Source organism: Leucoraja erinacea, chromosome 14 (assembly GCF_028641065.1).
Source record: "Leucoraja erinacea ecotype New England chromosome 14, Leri_hhj_1, whole genome shotgun sequence".
Classification (NCBI taxonomy): domain Eukaryota; kingdom Metazoa; phylum Chordata; class Chondrichthyes; order Rajiformes; family Rajidae; genus Leucoraja; species Leucoraja erinaceus.
Genome location: NC_073390.1, coordinates 44,599,623 through 44,615,820, shown reverse-complemented (window position 1 = coordinate 44,615,820; position 16,198 = coordinate 44,599,623). Strand labels below are relative to the sequence as shown.

Here is a 16,198-nt window from a genome sequence, read left to right as displayed (position 1 = left end):
TGCTCGCTTCGAGAGTCCTAGCGTTACTAACATCCTCGTCAATCTTTGCCGCATTCCTTTTCGTCATCTGTAAGCGACACCCTCCCTGAATAGCCGGATGGCCTTTGGTTTCAGGCCTCTCGCCTCGCCTACGGCCACATGGAGACCGATGTAGTGCAAGAGCCGCATGGGGGAGTGGCAGTCAGTCAGCATCTGCGCCTCGGTGCACCCTTGGCCTCGCCTCGGCCCGTCTGTGAGTGCCAGTGCCGCGTTTCAGCTGTCCGATCCTTCGGACTCTCGCTTAAACTGCTGAGACAGAAACGCACCACCGCACGCCACTCCTTCCCTCTTGCTGATCATCGGTTCATGAGTTGGATGGGGCGCCGGACTTTGCGCGGGCCAGCACATCGCGCGGAGGTTGGTTAATAGACCGGGCCAAAACTCCTCAGTGCTGCCCCTGCCGCTGGCGTTTGTGGCCGCGCAGCACCCGAGCCAACTCATCATTCACCCCTAGCCACGGTCGAGTCGGTGATTTTCCCTGAGGCATTTTGATCTTTTGTCCCTTATTGGGGAGTGAGAAAGATTGGTACACCCAAGCTAAAAACGGAACACAATACCACTCGGAAATGGCGCCTCTACCCATTCTACTGTTGTACAAGCTGTGAGATATAAAGGGTCGCTGTCCCAACTTTTAGAACGCGTCATTTGCGGCATAATTTACGGCAACATAATTTACTACCGCGTCATGACTCATGGGCGAAGCGTTGCGTCGTACACGCATGGGATGCGCTGCTATGGTGGGCCTCTGCTGACATGGGGCACTGACAACGCGGCTTTTCAGGATTTTGTGGTGTAAAATCTTTACCCAAGCCGCCATTTGCCCTGACGTCATTCATGGCGTCCAGTGGGACAGGCCGCTTACGTGTGATTACAAGGGGAACTCGGCGCTGTCGTCGCAGTGGAGAAGGTTCATTGCAGATTAGCTGTATGGTGAGCGACACCATCCACGTAAACGTACTCCGCTATTCGCCATGGCTAGTGTCTCCCATCAGTGAACGTTACAGAATTGTGTGGAAAGTTCTAGGGAAAGGTAATGTCACGATGTCCTAGGATACCACTGGACTTAGAGGGCTTCACATGGACCCTGTTCACTGATATTAACAACGTGTGAGGAGTCGTTCTTGTCAACGGAAGATAGAGTGAGACATTTTTATCTTCTTTATTTCAGGAGGGTAGGTTGAGATCTAGTCGCTTGTCGTGGTGTACTTGGTCGCCCTTGCGCACAATAGGAAGGGCAGTGGAAGGCCAAGTGGAATTTTTTAAGGCAAAAGAAGATAGATTATTGATTAGTACAGGTTTCGGAGGTTTCCTTTGTTTGTAGAGAGGGCTAGATAGAATGGGGTTAGGGGGGAAGGATAGACCACCATGATTGATGAGAAAAGGACGTGGGCTTGATGGGCTGAATGGCCTAATTCGACACGCTATCACTTGCTCATGGCTCTCTCTGACGCTTATACCTCTTGTCGGATGTTGGCCGTTGACGCCACTGTTTCCTGCACTCTGGGTATTTTCCATTGTAGCGCAAGTACGCTCGCTGTTGGAGGTATAGGTTTGGATTGCCTGCTTCGCTAGCAGCTGTGCCATGAATTCTACATGTGGCGCGGCAACAGTTTAGTTTATACAGATTACTGCAGAAAACCATGTGTGCCCCTTTGGTGCGCTGGGCACATTTTCTCCTATACGGACACACTTAACTCTATCCTGACCGCGTCGCTAGGGGAGAACTGCCTGGTCTTGCTTGTCGAGTGGCGGGTGGTGCAGTGGGGGCCCCATAACGACAGTCTGTTTTGCACCGCACACGTCAAGAGCCCGCAAAACGCGGCAGGGGGACAAGTCGCTGTCGCATCGTGGCCTGAGGGGGGCTATCGGCGAGGAGAATCTGTTGGAGCCTGGCGCACAAAGTGCGAGGCAGCCGGGACGCGTCAAGACGGCTGGATGGTCGGTGGCGTGCTCGTGGCGCCGGTGGTGGAGCAGCACTGTCGGCGCGCCCACCCTGCGACAAGTACTTGCAGGATGATGACTGTAGGGCCTATAAAGTTGGGCTCGGTTAAGTTGTAAACTCGTCCCGCTGGGGCGGAGGAATTGGTGCAGGTGACGTGGCCAGAATCTAAGTAAAAAATGCAATACGCTAAAGGGCATTTGAGAGCCAATGAGAGAGCGCATGTGAATAGGACGGAAGTTGTTCGCAGGTTTATCGTAATACTGTGCTGGAGTGTAAGCGCAAGGCCTTGAACCTGGTGAGACCCGGAGCCCTCCAGACTTCGCAGCCCACAGAGCCGCAGTCCGTCTCGCCCGCACTAATAGTCTCGCCATGCCCCGTTGCAGTACGTGGTTACTAAATGGCTGATCTGCGTGAGGATTCGGTTGACTGCTAGGGTTACGCAAGTCGGAACAAGCGGCTTGGTCAACCCGCGGGCTGCTATTGCCTGGGCAGGTGTCTGTTTCGTGAGATAGCGCGCGAAACACTAACCGCGTATGACCGGCAGTATTCACATCACTGAGATCTGCGCTGGCCTAGGCTAGCACATCTAGTAAGGTGTATATTTTTCACTTAGTGTTACTATTGTATAAAAAAAAAAATAATTGGGGTCACGGCCTCGTGGGGCCAAAGGGCCTGTTTCCAAGATGTATCTCTGAAGCTCTAAATTCTTCTTTGAGACCATCGCATTTAGACACGCTGCTCATCTCCACCCCCCGAGCTGTGGCAATCTATTCACGCATTTATTAGCAAGGTGATTTTCTGTTGTTCCGCCTTGCGACAAAATCTATATCCCCTACATAAATCCTCACATTATTTCGCAGGTTGTTAGCCTCTCCACTTAAGAGTATCAATTGTCCAGTGTAGTGTTAGGCGATTGGTGGACTTGGGAAATAAGATAGTGAAGTAGGGTGTCTTTTCTCCGAATTTTTTTTATATCCGTTGTGTCTTTTACAGGGTATCGTGTCACGCGCTCCGCCACCCCCTCACTTAACTTAGTCTAGGGCTCCTCCTGATGAGCCAACAACGATTAATTTCCACCCACCAGAAAAACCAACGCTACGCGTGAATCAGCAAGTTGATGAAGCGAACAGTTGTTGCTTTCATCCTAATGATGTGTAAGACGCGAGGCTGAAACACAGTCCCATCGTCAATTTTTCTCCAACTATATCATAACGCGGTCACTATTGGCCAAAAAGATAGGACAGCAAAATGCTGGAGCACTCACGGGCCTGGCAACCACCACATGCATCTCGTGGAGAGAAGGAATGGGCGACATTTCCTCGTCGAGAACCCTTCCTTCTGGCAGACAGATGTCAGGGGGAGTGGTGCAAACTAGAATATGTAAGGTTTATAGGTGTGAAAAGAGCAGAATCAAAGGGGATGATGCATAGGAAATGTAGAACGGTCATGGTTTTTCCTTGTTAGCTGAGGAATGATGACAGAAGAGGCAGCCGCAATCACGTAATCTTTCCTTCAAGGACATTTATTATCACATACACCAGAATGGTGTAGTGAAACTTGACTTTCCCTGTTGCAGTCACACAACATCAAATAAGACCACACAACATTAAAGAATTTAACAATACACATAAAAACATCCGCCCCACAATGATCTACCGCACCAAAATGGGGGAAACGCAGGGGCAAGGAGGACCAGGATATCAGTGAAACTGGCAGATGTTGGTTTAAAAAATAGATCGTAGATGGAAGACACAAAATGAGTTGGAGTACCCAGCGGGTGAGGCGAAAATGTCTCTTGGAGAAAAAGGAATGGGCGACGATTGCCGGTCGAGACCTCTTGTAAGTGGGGGGTGTGGGGGGGAAAGAGCGCGGTGACAGAACGAACGGGTTAGTCCTTGCAGTTAGAGAAAATGATTGGCCGGGCAATTGGCCAGGTTGCTATTACCAGCCAGTGTTAAAGCATCATTAAATTATCTTTTAAACCACGGAGTGCTTATATTTCTGCAAACAATCTTTGTGTGAGTCATTTTGTTAATGTCTTCTGTAGAATCTAAGCGCAGTTCATGCATGGATCTAGTCTTTACAGCAGATTGCATGGCGCTTGCCGGTTTGGCCTCCCCCAAGCAACACAACTTTAGGGCTTAGGTTTAGTTTAGTTGTAGAAGATATCCCTAGTGGCGAAATCAGGCCCTGATCGGACCCACCGATTCGCGTGCTAGCCCAGCGATCTCCTCCTCTCGCACACTAAATCTCTTGCCTACAACTTGATCTTTTATTTAAGTACATTTTCTCCCCTTGGCTGACTGGCAGATAACTTGCTCCATTCAGCTTCCTACTTGCCTGGGCATCCTAGTTTGAAAAAATGAATAAAGGAGATAGGAGTCTCTGTTTGTCCATTACATGACATCAGTCCGCCTCATATTGAACTACAGTGCTGGATTAGCTGATCGTAGTCAGGCACACGCTCAGAGGAACATGGTCGATGACACTGCGTAACGGTGAACTCCTCCTCTTCAGGTCTGGGCTATTCATCAGCCTCATCACCCTTTTACCTGGACATCTATTTTACTTCCACAAATATCATTGTTTCATACAAAGAACAGAAACCCCCCAGCCCCAGAAATCTTCTGAGTATTGTGGGGTGAGGGAGGGGTGTCCGTGTATTAGGCATAGAAGACAGGGAGGAATATGTGTTAGAAATAGGCTGATCCATTTTGTCCACGAGTAGGCGACACTGTGGCTCCGCTGGTATAGGCCTAACTGGCCTCACATCGCATCCAGAGCACCTGGGTTCGATCCTGACTCTGGCGGCAGGGTCGCTGCTGTGTGGAGTTTGCACGTTCTCACTGTGACTGAGGGGTTTGCCTCCTGGTGCGCGCGGTTCCTGCCACATTGCAATGACAATGGGTTTGTAGTTAATTGGCCATCTGTTATATTGCCCCTCGTGTGTAGGGAGTGGATCTGTGGGATGGCAGTGAATCCGGCATGAATGGGAGGTTCGTAGTGGACTAGGTGGGGGCGAAGGGACTGTTTTTACATAGGCTGTATTTTTTTCAGTGAAATTAATCAAAACATTGATGTAGTCCTAATGTACGATGGGAACTTAGAATTGCTTGTTTATACGTTAGTTTTTATTTTAGAAGGTACTGACGGCGAAGAATGCAGGCCCTTCAGAGTGCCATCGGGTCTGTGTCTGCATTTCCGCACGCAGCGATCCCCGCACATTAACTAATCATTCAACCACTCTCCCACATGCGAGAGAGCAATTTTTACATGTTATATCCAAGGGATATTAACGCTACAAATCTGTATCGTCTTTGGAGTAGTGACAAGAAACTGAAGAGTCTCAGAGAAAACGCCACAGCAGGGTCACGTGAAAACTGTACAACACTCGTACAGACTAGGTACCAGCACACTCCGTAGTCATGATCGAAGCCCGTGTCTCCGTGCGCATAAGGTGGAACTGCTGCTGACAATTCTCGTGCCCGCCCATAATAAGCAGTATAGAACACCTAACGAATGGTGTAGACATGTGTTCTGGCGCTGTTATTCCCTGACAATGATTCTCAAGATGGCGCTCTAGTCGACACCCAAGATAAGCTCCAAACCCAGGCGAATATTTCGCATGTCCAAGGCGGAAAGATATGGCTTCACATTCTTAAATCTCATTCCTATAACACTGTCAACTGGCTCAGGACTTGTAATCACTATTATGAACGAATGGATTGACCAGGGGGCTTTATATCACATGAACTTAGAAGATGTGGATCTTATAGAACCAATAACATAAACATTCTTAAGGGAGTAGTACAGGCTAGATTCGAGGAACGCCTGTTCCCCATGTTGGGGGAGTCCAGAACGCAGGGGTCACAGTTTAAGAATCAGGGGAAAGCGCATTTATGCCTGAGATGAGAAAACCGGTTTCACCCAGAGAGTTGTGAATCTGTGGATATTCTCTGGCCACAGAAGGCGGTGGAGCGCCATTCCGGGATGTATCAAGAAGATTTGGATATAGCACTTGGGGCTAACGGAATCAAGAGAAGAGTAGCCGGAACTGGGTACTGATTTTGGATGATCAGGCCATGATCATATTGAATGGACAGTGCGGGCTCAAGGGGCCGAATGCCTGGCCTGGCTCCCGCGACTCTATTTTATATATGTTTCCTCACTGCGTACCGTCGGTACAACACGTTGACAATAAACTAACTGAACTGGGTTGTTATTTGCATCATTGTAAGCAGGGGGACCCATTAAAAAAAAAAGTGATATGAATGACTCTTCTAAATAAAAATGTACCCCACGCGTCGGTCAATTTTTGGAATCAAATTCTAATAATTACAAATGGGTGAAAATCTGTATAATCCAATTCGATATCTTATGGGGAAAATCTGGCCCTCTTACTTTTGGGAAATTACCTGCTCTGGGCTCGCTCCGGGGGACTTGATAATGGATGCACGGAAGGGAAGGGAAAGAAAAGTGACTAATATTGGCTCGAAAGTTTTGATCGTACGTTTAAGATTGAAGACATAATTTCACAAGGGCAATCTCCAAAAGTGTACAATGCGTGTATTGATTCATTTACAGCGCTATTTCAACAGATGTGTATTACTGGGTCTATCCTGTTTTTTCAAAGGTTCTGCTTCAGGAAAGGTATCGCTGTTCAGTAGCCATATATACCATGCGCTTTGCCGCAAACAGATTCGCTTTACAAATAAGTTTTTGTCCTCACTAACAACTTTGTACCGCAAATCACTAACTCCTTCAATTGGAGAAGAAGTTTGGCAAAAGGGAATTAGAGATTTAGAATAGAATTATGTAAGTGGTTTTTAAATCGTTAAATCGGAGCCCCGGTTTATTCATAACTACACTGAACATAATAATCCTTGGTGTCGATTTTCTTTAAGCAAAAGTTATCAAGAGTTAATCAGTTACGTTCAGGCCGCATCTCCTGGGCAAGAAGACGTGGATGGTGACAGTTTCAGGTGTCGGGACACTTCTTCAGACTGATTGTGGTTAGGGGTGGATGGTTGTGGGGGGAGGGGGGGGGGTGGGGCGGGCAGGGGACAATTCAAATTTGAATCATCAGCGTAATTATCAGGGCAAACTGAACATCCATTCTGGGACTCCATAACTAACTGCTGAGCCTTCCTAATGTGTCGTGGGCCTGACTCAACGAAACCGCAGTGAAGGGATGGTTCCCCTTGATATACTGGCATCAACACCATCACAGTTTGGTACATGTAGCTAGTTCACCCAGGGACACCAGGAGGCGTGGCAAATCTGTGGAATTCTCTGCCACAGAAAAGCTTTGGAGGCCAATTAACTGGATGTTTTCAAGAAGAGAGATTTAGCATCTTGGGGCAAACGGAATCAAGGGATAGGGGGAAGGGGGAAAGCAGGAACGGGATACTGATTTTTGAGTGATCGGATGAGCATGATCACATTGAATTGTGGTGATGGCTCGAAGGGCTGAAAGGCCTACTCTTGCACCTATTTTCGATGTTTCTATGGTCGCTCGAATGCGATCGATGGATTGCTTAGTTAGTTGTCCTTAACATAATGTGTATAGGTAGTTAAACTTACCTTTGGCATTGATGTTGTTTTTGTGCTTGGTTGAGCGCTTATCCTAGTGTTATAGCACGTACTGTATGTTTTAATTGGAAATTTATCACCAATGCTAAGTCGAGGACGGGGTCCTGACCTCCCACCTTTCAAGGGGGAGACCATTCAAACTATCTTTACGATTGGGTGCCACTTCATCTTGCACTTGCCATCATTAAAATTCAAATTCAAATTCAAATGATACCCTGTAATGCTAATATCTTTACACTGAGGACAGGTCGGATTGTAATGTATTTATAGTCTTTTATCTCTGACTGGACAACACGCTTACAAAAAAAGCTTTTGATTGGTGGAAGTAAATATAAAGGTTTCCTCGCCCACGGCCCCTCCCAAGACGTACAGATTGTTTTTGTAGGTTAATGGGCTTGGTGTAAATTTCCCCTTATAAGTAAAAAAGTGTGGTGTAGCGGTTGTCTGGGGGGGCCGTGACGGACTGGTGTCATAAAAATATTTGTTGGAGCAGGGCTGGAGAGTTCCAAGGGGGCCGCATCAGCTTCATCAGGGTCCGCACTTCATCTGGGGCCCAGGACTTGATATAGGGGGTCCACTTCAATTCCCCCCACTTTGCCATCGGGCAAGCTGGCCACACTCGCTGGCCAGTCCTGCCACGGGTAATGCTAATGTATTATCATCATCCGGTGGGTCCCCCGGGGCACCTGTTTCCCCCCCACGTCTGTATCTCTAAACTAAAACTAAAAGATGTCTCTTCTGATGAAAATCAGATCCAGTGAGTTGAAAGGATGTTTGACCCGAAATTGTCGCCATTCTCGTTCTCTGCAGCGACCAGGGCTCTGAGAATCTTGAATTTCGCTTTCGTGGCCCCTTAGAGAGATCTGTAGTTTCTTTTTTGTTTCCCAACTTTAAGTAAAAAACAAAAAAGTTTACGGCATCCTGGGATTTAGGATTAGCCAACTATGTGTGGCCGTATCCATTGGATGGGTTGCGAGCTGGAGGTTGTATTTGTATTGGCGAGGAGATAGCTAGACAGAGCCTCCTTCCACAATAGAAAGACACCACAGTGCAGCTGTCCCTGGCTGCGCTCCATCCACTGAACTGCCCCCCCCTGCTGTAGGGTCTCCCGAGAAACCTCTCTGCCAACATCAAGCCCGTGGCCACTTAAAGTTAAGAGCGTATTTTTCACACCCTGTCACCATCTCGGACCCCATCCCCAGCAACTCCCCCCGCCCCCCCCCCCCCCCGACTTCCATCAATCTATCTTTGTTATACGGCGGCTGATGGTAAATCAAACAACCCCTTTACAGTCTGAAGAAGGGTCTCGACCCGAAAATTTCGCCCTTCCTCGGCATCTCATTTCTCCAGAAGCGGAGTCATTGTGGTCCACTCCTGAGTTATTCCAGCTTGCTTGTTGTCTCCTTGCCCAAGTTTACAAAGCTTTCTGCTTTTTAAAATGAATCCCATTTACTTGTGTGAAATTCTCTGCCAAACAGAAGGCAGTGGAGGCCAATTCACTTGATGTTTTCAAGAGAGAGTTGGATTTAGCTCTACGGGCTAAATGGAATCAAGGGATTCATGGGTAAAAGCAGGAATGGGTATTGATTTAGATGATTAGCCAAGATCGTAAATGAATGGCGGTGCTGACACGAAAGGGCCGGATGGCCTACCCCTGCACCTAGTGTCTATTTTTCTATGTGTGGAGCTCAAGACTACAAAGATACTTCTGGGTTCTTTACATCACAGCTAGGAGAGGGGGCAAATGAATGTATTTGAAGTTTAGTTCTTACACTTAAATCTACATTTTATGGGTGGCACAGTGTCACAGCTGGTAAAGTCGCTACCCTCACAGCGCCAGAGACACACGGGTTCGATCCTGACCTTGGGTGCTGTCCATGTGGTGGAATTTGTACATCTTCCCTCTGACCATAGTGGTTTTCCTACGGGTGCTCCCGGTTTTTCTCTTGACCCCAAAGACATGCGATTTTGTAGCTTAATTGGCCCTCTGTAAATTGCCCCTAGTGTGTTGGGAGTGGGACGTGAAAGTGGGAATATCATAGGAATGTATGAACCGGTGACCGATGGCCATCGTGGACGCGGTGGGCGAAGAAAGGGGTCTGTTTTCCACGCTGTATCACTTTTTTAAAAATGTGTGACTTTTAAAATACGATTTCTACAACTTTGCAAAACACTTGAAATGCAAAAAGAAACATTAGAATTCCTGCAGGGATTTTCAATAACATTCTGCATTTAAACATGTTTTTCAATGGAGATTTAGTTGCTGTTTCTGCATGTGTATAAGTCCAAGCTCCGAAGGAATTGCCAGCTCCACGATGTTTCAAGTCTCTTCAGACTAATAGCTGTGAACAAAGTGCCTTGGAGATAGAACTGATTTTTCGGTTCTGTGAAAGCGCTTAAAATTCTCGGAACTTGAACGTTCTGTGTTGAGAGTTGAAGGGCACGAAAGCCAATTTTTGCTCGAAATCTAAACAGGAAAGCCTCTGACACCAGTGGCGAAAAGTTGGGTCCGGTTAACAAAACGGATTGTGTGGATGAGTTTGGATTTTGACGCTGTGGCTGCACTGACAAGTTTACAGGAATAACTTCTGAAAACCAGCTTTGAAGAGTAAGGTACAGAATCAAAATTGCACGGGACCCCATGTCACTCACTGGATATCACGCGACAATATTAAACTAAACCAAACACCAAAAGTCCAAGGAGGACAGAAGGAACTGCTGATAGACATAGACATAGAAAATAGGTGCAGGAGGAGGCCATTCGCCCTTCGAGCCAGCACCAGCATTCATTGTGATCATGGCTGATCGTCCCCAATCAATAACCCGTGCCTGCCTTCTCCCCATATCCCTTGATTCCACTAGCCCCTGGTGCTCTATCTAACTCTCTCTTAAATCCATCCAGTGACTTGGCCTCCACTGCCCACTGTGGCAGGGAATTCCACAAATTCACAACTCTCTGGGTGAAAACGTTTTTTCTCACCTCAGTCTTAAATGGCCTCCCCTTTATTCTAAGACTGTGGCCCCTGGTTCAGGACTCGCCCAACATTGGGAACATTTTTCCTGCATCTGGCTTGTCTAGTCCTTTTATAATCTTATATGTTTCTATAAGATCCCCCTCATCCTTCGAAACGCTAATCTTTCCTCATATGACAGTCCCGCCATCCCAGGGATGCTGGTTTCCAAAAAAGGACACAAAAAATGCTGGAGTTACTCTCAGCGGGTCAGGCAGCATCTCTGGAGAACTTGCATAGGTGAGGTGTGAAGAAAGGTACCGACCCGAAATAACACATCTGAATTTCCCTTCAGAACTGTCCCTTCAGCCCACAACAGTGGTGAATCTCTGGAATTCTCTGCCACAGAAGGTTGTTGAGGCCATTTAATTGGCTATATTTAAGAGGGAGTTAGATGTGGCCCTTGTGACTAAAGGGGATCAGGGGGTATGGAGAGAAGGCAGGTACGGGATACTGAGTTGGATGATCAGTCATGATCATATTGAATGGCGGTGCAGGCTCGAAGGGCCGAATGGCCTACTCCTGCACCTAATTTCTATATTTTTCCATGTAACGACCCATACTAGCACTCCCAGAAAGCCCCCCCCCTCACTGGCCCACCAATATTGGAATTGGTGGAGAAGTGGAATATTGCGTTGGGGGACCAGCCCTCCCGTGTGAGCATGGGACCCAACGGGGTCCCACTTAGTCTAATACACAAAAAATTGAACACAAACATCTAGAAAGCTCTGCTCGATCACAGCCCCATGATGCCAAAGTGGTCACCAAGCCAGAGATCGGAGCACTCCTCTCTGGCGACCCCCGGCAAGGGTTCGCCCCGCTCCGCGATGGAAAAGTCCGCGCTGCGCCCGCTGCTGAAGCTCCGGGCCCGACTCCAGGAATGGCCACTCCAATCGAAGCTGTTAGGTCGCAAGGGAGGCGACATGGAAAAAGTCGCCTCTCCCGTCGATGGAGGCGACCGAAAGTGGTTTTGCCCTCTCCCTCCCCCCTCCCCCCCCCCCCGACCCCCCCCGCCACAGACACACCAAGAGACACCTAAACTAACATTAGACACACCAAAAAAAACAAAAAAAAAAAAGTGCGAATAACCGAACACCGCTGCTGGCGTTTTCATTAGTTCTCAGCATTGTAGTGCATCCTTTAGACAACGTCCAATGTCCGCAATGGGATGGAGTGAATCGGACAGTACCTAGCTTATGGAAGCGCTGGTACCGTTCAGAAGCCTGGTAACAGAGGGGAAGAAGCTGTTCCTGAGTCTGGTGGTGCGCACACTTTCAAGCTCCCATAACTACTGCTAGGCAGAAGCAGGGACAAGACTCTGATCTGTGTGATGGACCGGGCTACATCCACAACTATTTACTATTTCTTGTGTAGGAAGGAATTGCAGATATTGGTTTAAACCGAAGATAGACCCAAAAAGCTGGAGTAACTCAGCGGGTCGGGCAGCATCTCTGGAGAAAAGGAATAGGTGACGTTTCAGGTCGAGACCCTTCTTCAGACTGATCTGATGAAGGGTCTCGACCCAAGACATTATCTATGTCTTTTCTCCAGAGATGCTGCCCGACCCGCAGAGTTTCTCCAGCTTTTTGTGTTTATCTTCTCTACAATTTCTTGTTTAGTTTGAATTGTTTGAATAGTTTTCAGCTGACTGTTATACTCAAGTGAAAATGTCTATCATTTTCCCATTATTCCTTTGTAGATTCCATTGGCGGGTGTACAGCAAAAGTCCTATTCAGCTGTCCGCAGAAAGGATTTTACTGCCTCTACAGCAAGTCCAGCTTCCTTCTCAACAGTCAGCAGCCTCAGCTGTGGATTTACATCATGTTCCTCTCCCAGCAGGTGAGTTCCTTACTTCAATACATCAGTCAAGTGGATAGTTGTCACATGGACCAAAGCACAAAAATATGGGACGGCTCAATTGGGATCATGTCTAGTTATCATGTATAGAGATCATGGATCATGATCATGTGTAACGATCATGTATAGTGCTCCATAGTTTAGAGATACAGCACGGAAACAGGCCCTTCGGCCCACCGGGTCCGCGCCGGCCAGCGATCCCCGCACATTAACACTATCCTACACACACTAGGGACAATTTTTACATCTACCAAGCCAATCCCCTCTCATCCTTCTAAACTCCAGAGTGTACAAGCCCAGCCGCTCCATTCTCTCAGCATATGACAGTCACGCCATTCCGAGAATTAACCTTGTAAACCTCCGCTGCGCTCCCTCAATCGTAAAAATGTCCTTCCTCAAATTAGGGGACCAAAACTGCATCCAATACTCCAGGTGTAGTCTCGATAGGGCCCTGTACAACTGCAGAAGTTTGCTCCTATACTCAACTCCTCTCGTTATAAAGGCCAACATGCCATTCGCTTTCTTCACTGCCTGTGTTTGCTTGTCGTTCACAGAGCGATTCCACGAGCCCTTATCCTCACAAGACGCCTCAGTACGAGTCCTGAAAGCCCTCTGGGAGAAGGCACAGCTGAGGGGGACGCACAGCTTTGAGACGGCGATGACACAGACTATTCATTATCAGAAGGTGAACATTTTACAACATGCAATAACATTGCGAAGGGATCTAGTCAAACTGCAGCTCCATTCTGGGGAATGTTAACTCAACATAAAAACACAACATGTAGGAAGCAACTGCAGATGCAGACGGCTTAAACCGAAGATAGCCACAAAAACCTGGAGCAGCTATGCTGCCTGACCCACTGAGTTACTCCAGCTTTTTCTGTCTATCTTTGATAAAAACACAATGCACTGGAGTAACGCCGTGCCTTTACTATGTATGACTATTTTATATACGTTTTACATATATTTTAAATATTTTTTATATATATAAAATAATGACCATTTTATAATTTTAGTCAGGGTAGGCAGTGCCTACTGTGCCTACCCTGACGGCCCGTGCCGGCTTCAGACTGATCGTACGGGGGGGGGGGTGGGGGGCCGAGAAAGCTGGAAAAGGGAAGTTGGGGGCAGGACTAAGTCTGGAGAGTGATGGGTGGCATAGGGTGATGGGGGGGAGAGGGTTTGACCGTGCAGAAATGGCTCTCACGGTCACAGGGAGAATGTGCAAACTCCAGCCAGACAGCACCCAAGGTCAAGATCGAACCCGGGTCTCTGGCACCGTGAGGCAGCAGCTCTACCAGCTGAGCCACTGTTACCCCTCCCTTTGTGTAAATAAGTGGTAAATGTATCAAATTGGCATGAGAGAGAGAATAGGCTGCATGGAAGTAAAGAGAGAATGGGGGCAATAGGATGTTCCTCTGGGCTGCCTCGGACCTGATGGGCCAAATGGCCAACCCCCATGTTCTAAGTTGTAAATACATTGCTCCAAGATGGCGCCCAACCCCGGCGACTATTTGCGTGCTGGCCACAGGAGCAGGTCTACAATCACATCTTACAATCGCTCCTCAATCCTAAATCTCTATTCCTACAGCAACGTTTCCTACTTTTATCCATGATCTTCTTAAACTCCTCTCACAAAATGTTATTACCTTTATCCTGTATATGAACACTGTGGGTGGCTGGATTGTAATCATGTATTGTCTTTCCGCTGACTGGTTAGCACGCAAGAAGAAGCTTTTCACTGCACCTCGATACACGTGACAATAAACGCAACTAAACTAAACTTCTTCTTGCGTATGGCATGCACAGCCTAAAGTTGTAGGTCAACTTGTTCTATTTGAACTTTTGTTTGTGCATGTCGGGTTGATTGCATGTCGCTGAAACAGGGCGGACCTCGTGAAGGTTGCAATCTCCCACCCTACTAAACTAAACTAAACTTTATGTTGAAGCGTTCATATTTGAGTGGATCAATCAGTATGTTTCCTTTGGTGTGTGAAGTGCCAGGAAAGTGAACAGTGAGGATGGCACATTATGGATTTGCATTACAGTAATTGCAGCTTCAGGAACCAGAACACTAACATTTTAATTTGATTCTGGAGGCAAGGAACTGCAGATGCTGGTTGACATTAAAAAGACACAAAGTGCTGGAGTCATTTGGCGGGTCTGGCAGCATCTCTGTAGAACAAGGGTCAGGGTGATTGGAGTTGGGGATTGGAGGGGGGGGGTGAAACTGGAAGGGTGGTGGGGGGGGCGGGCAGGGCATATTCTGGTGAGTGATAGGTGGATACAGATGCAGGCTGAGTAGTTCAACAACGACAAGTAGTGTAACTTCATGTAAAGTTCTTTACTAGCCATGAAGCACGGAGGCAAGAACAAAGCCTCTACATTACAACTAATCCTTATCAGAGTGTCCGCGCCACTCCCCGAATAGCACGCATGCGCTAGATCACATTCCACGGGAAGTCTGTATAAAAACCCGACATGGATCAGGAATATAGAGACTGATCTACATATACAGACGAGGGTAGAGGTTTGATTAAGCGGGTGGTTGGACAAAGGTCAGTGGTGAAATGACAACAAATAAATAAAAGATAAGAATGGAAGACCAATGAAATATGTCCCCTTTTTTATCTCCTAATTTCCCTTTTAAATGTCCTGTATTTAGGTTTGCCGTTTACAATAACCAGTCTTTGCAAGGTGGTTTATTGTGAATCTGGTTGCTCGCACACAACTAGTACAAGTGCGCTCGTATTATCAGACTAATTCAATACGTTCTGAATAATTTAATTATTTTCAGTTCAAGATTCTTAAGGGGTTGGACAGGCTAGATGCAGGAAGATTATTCCCGATGTTGGGGAAGTCCAGAACTAAGGGTCACAGTTTAAGGATAAGAGGAAAGACTTTTAGGACCGAGATGAGGAAATCATTTTTTACACAGAGAGTGGTGAATCTGTGGAATTCTCTGCCACAGAAGGTAGTTGAGGCCACAGTTCATTGGCTATATTTAAGAGGGAGTTAGATGTGGCCCTTGTGGCTAAAGGGATCAGGGGGTATGGAGAGAAGGCAGGGATGGGATACTGAGTTGGATGATCAGCCATGATCATATCAAATGGCGGTGCAGGCTTGAAGGGCCGAATGTCCTACTCCTGCACCTATTTTCTATGTTTCTATGTTTCTAAGATTATACATTGGCCCTTGCTCAGATTTAACTGATATTTAAAGCCGTCCCACTGTATGAGTTCATTCAAGAGTTCTCCCGAGTTTGCCCTGATTCGAACTCGGAGAATTACGGTAATGGCCGCTCGTAGGTACTCGGGGCTCTCGTGGACATTTTTCAACATGTTGAAAAATCTTCATGAGTCTTCCTGCTCACAGCGTTTCCCGAGTACCTGCCGTTAGCGTTACGAGCCGCTAAGAGACGTCCCCGAGCTCCGACGTACCCGCTACGTACATTCTACGTGCTTCCACGATTTTGATTTTTTTTTAAACTCGGGAGAACTCTTGAATGAACTCGTACAGTGGGACAGGGCTTTGGGCCGGCAAACTGAAGAGATTTATTTTTTTAATGATTCTATCGCCTCCCTGTATGTTGGAAAAAAAAACCGAGGAAAATATCACATAACAAAAGACCTGAATTGAATCAGGAAGTGACCTCTTCATCGAGTACTTTAGACTATAGACTTTGTAGATACAGCATGCAAACATGCCAATCGGCCCACCGATTCCACGCCGACCAGCAATCGCCCCGTACACTAGT

At 47.3% G+C, this 16,198-nt stretch overlaps 1 protein-coding gene across 1 annotated transcript in view; it reads left to right on the top strand.

Moving 5' to 3' along the window:
• Positions 1–724: 724 nt before the first annotated feature.
• The window catches only part of LOC129703163 (ventricular zone-expressed PH domain-containing protein homolog 1-like), a 32,897-nt gene continuing 17,423 nt past the window's right edge, over positions 725–16,198 (top strand). The window contains exons 1-5 of the mRNA XM_055645330.1: positions 725–776; positions 1,757–2,041; positions 4,499–4,622; positions 12,284–12,423; positions 12,996–13,126. Of these exons, the coding sequence (XP_055501305.1) occupies positions 725–776; positions 1,757–2,041; positions 4,499–4,622; positions 12,284–12,423; positions 12,996–13,126 (732 nt within the window). The remainder of the gene's footprint in view (positions 777–1,756; positions 2,042–4,498; positions 4,623–12,283; positions 12,424–12,995; positions 13,127–16,198) is intronic.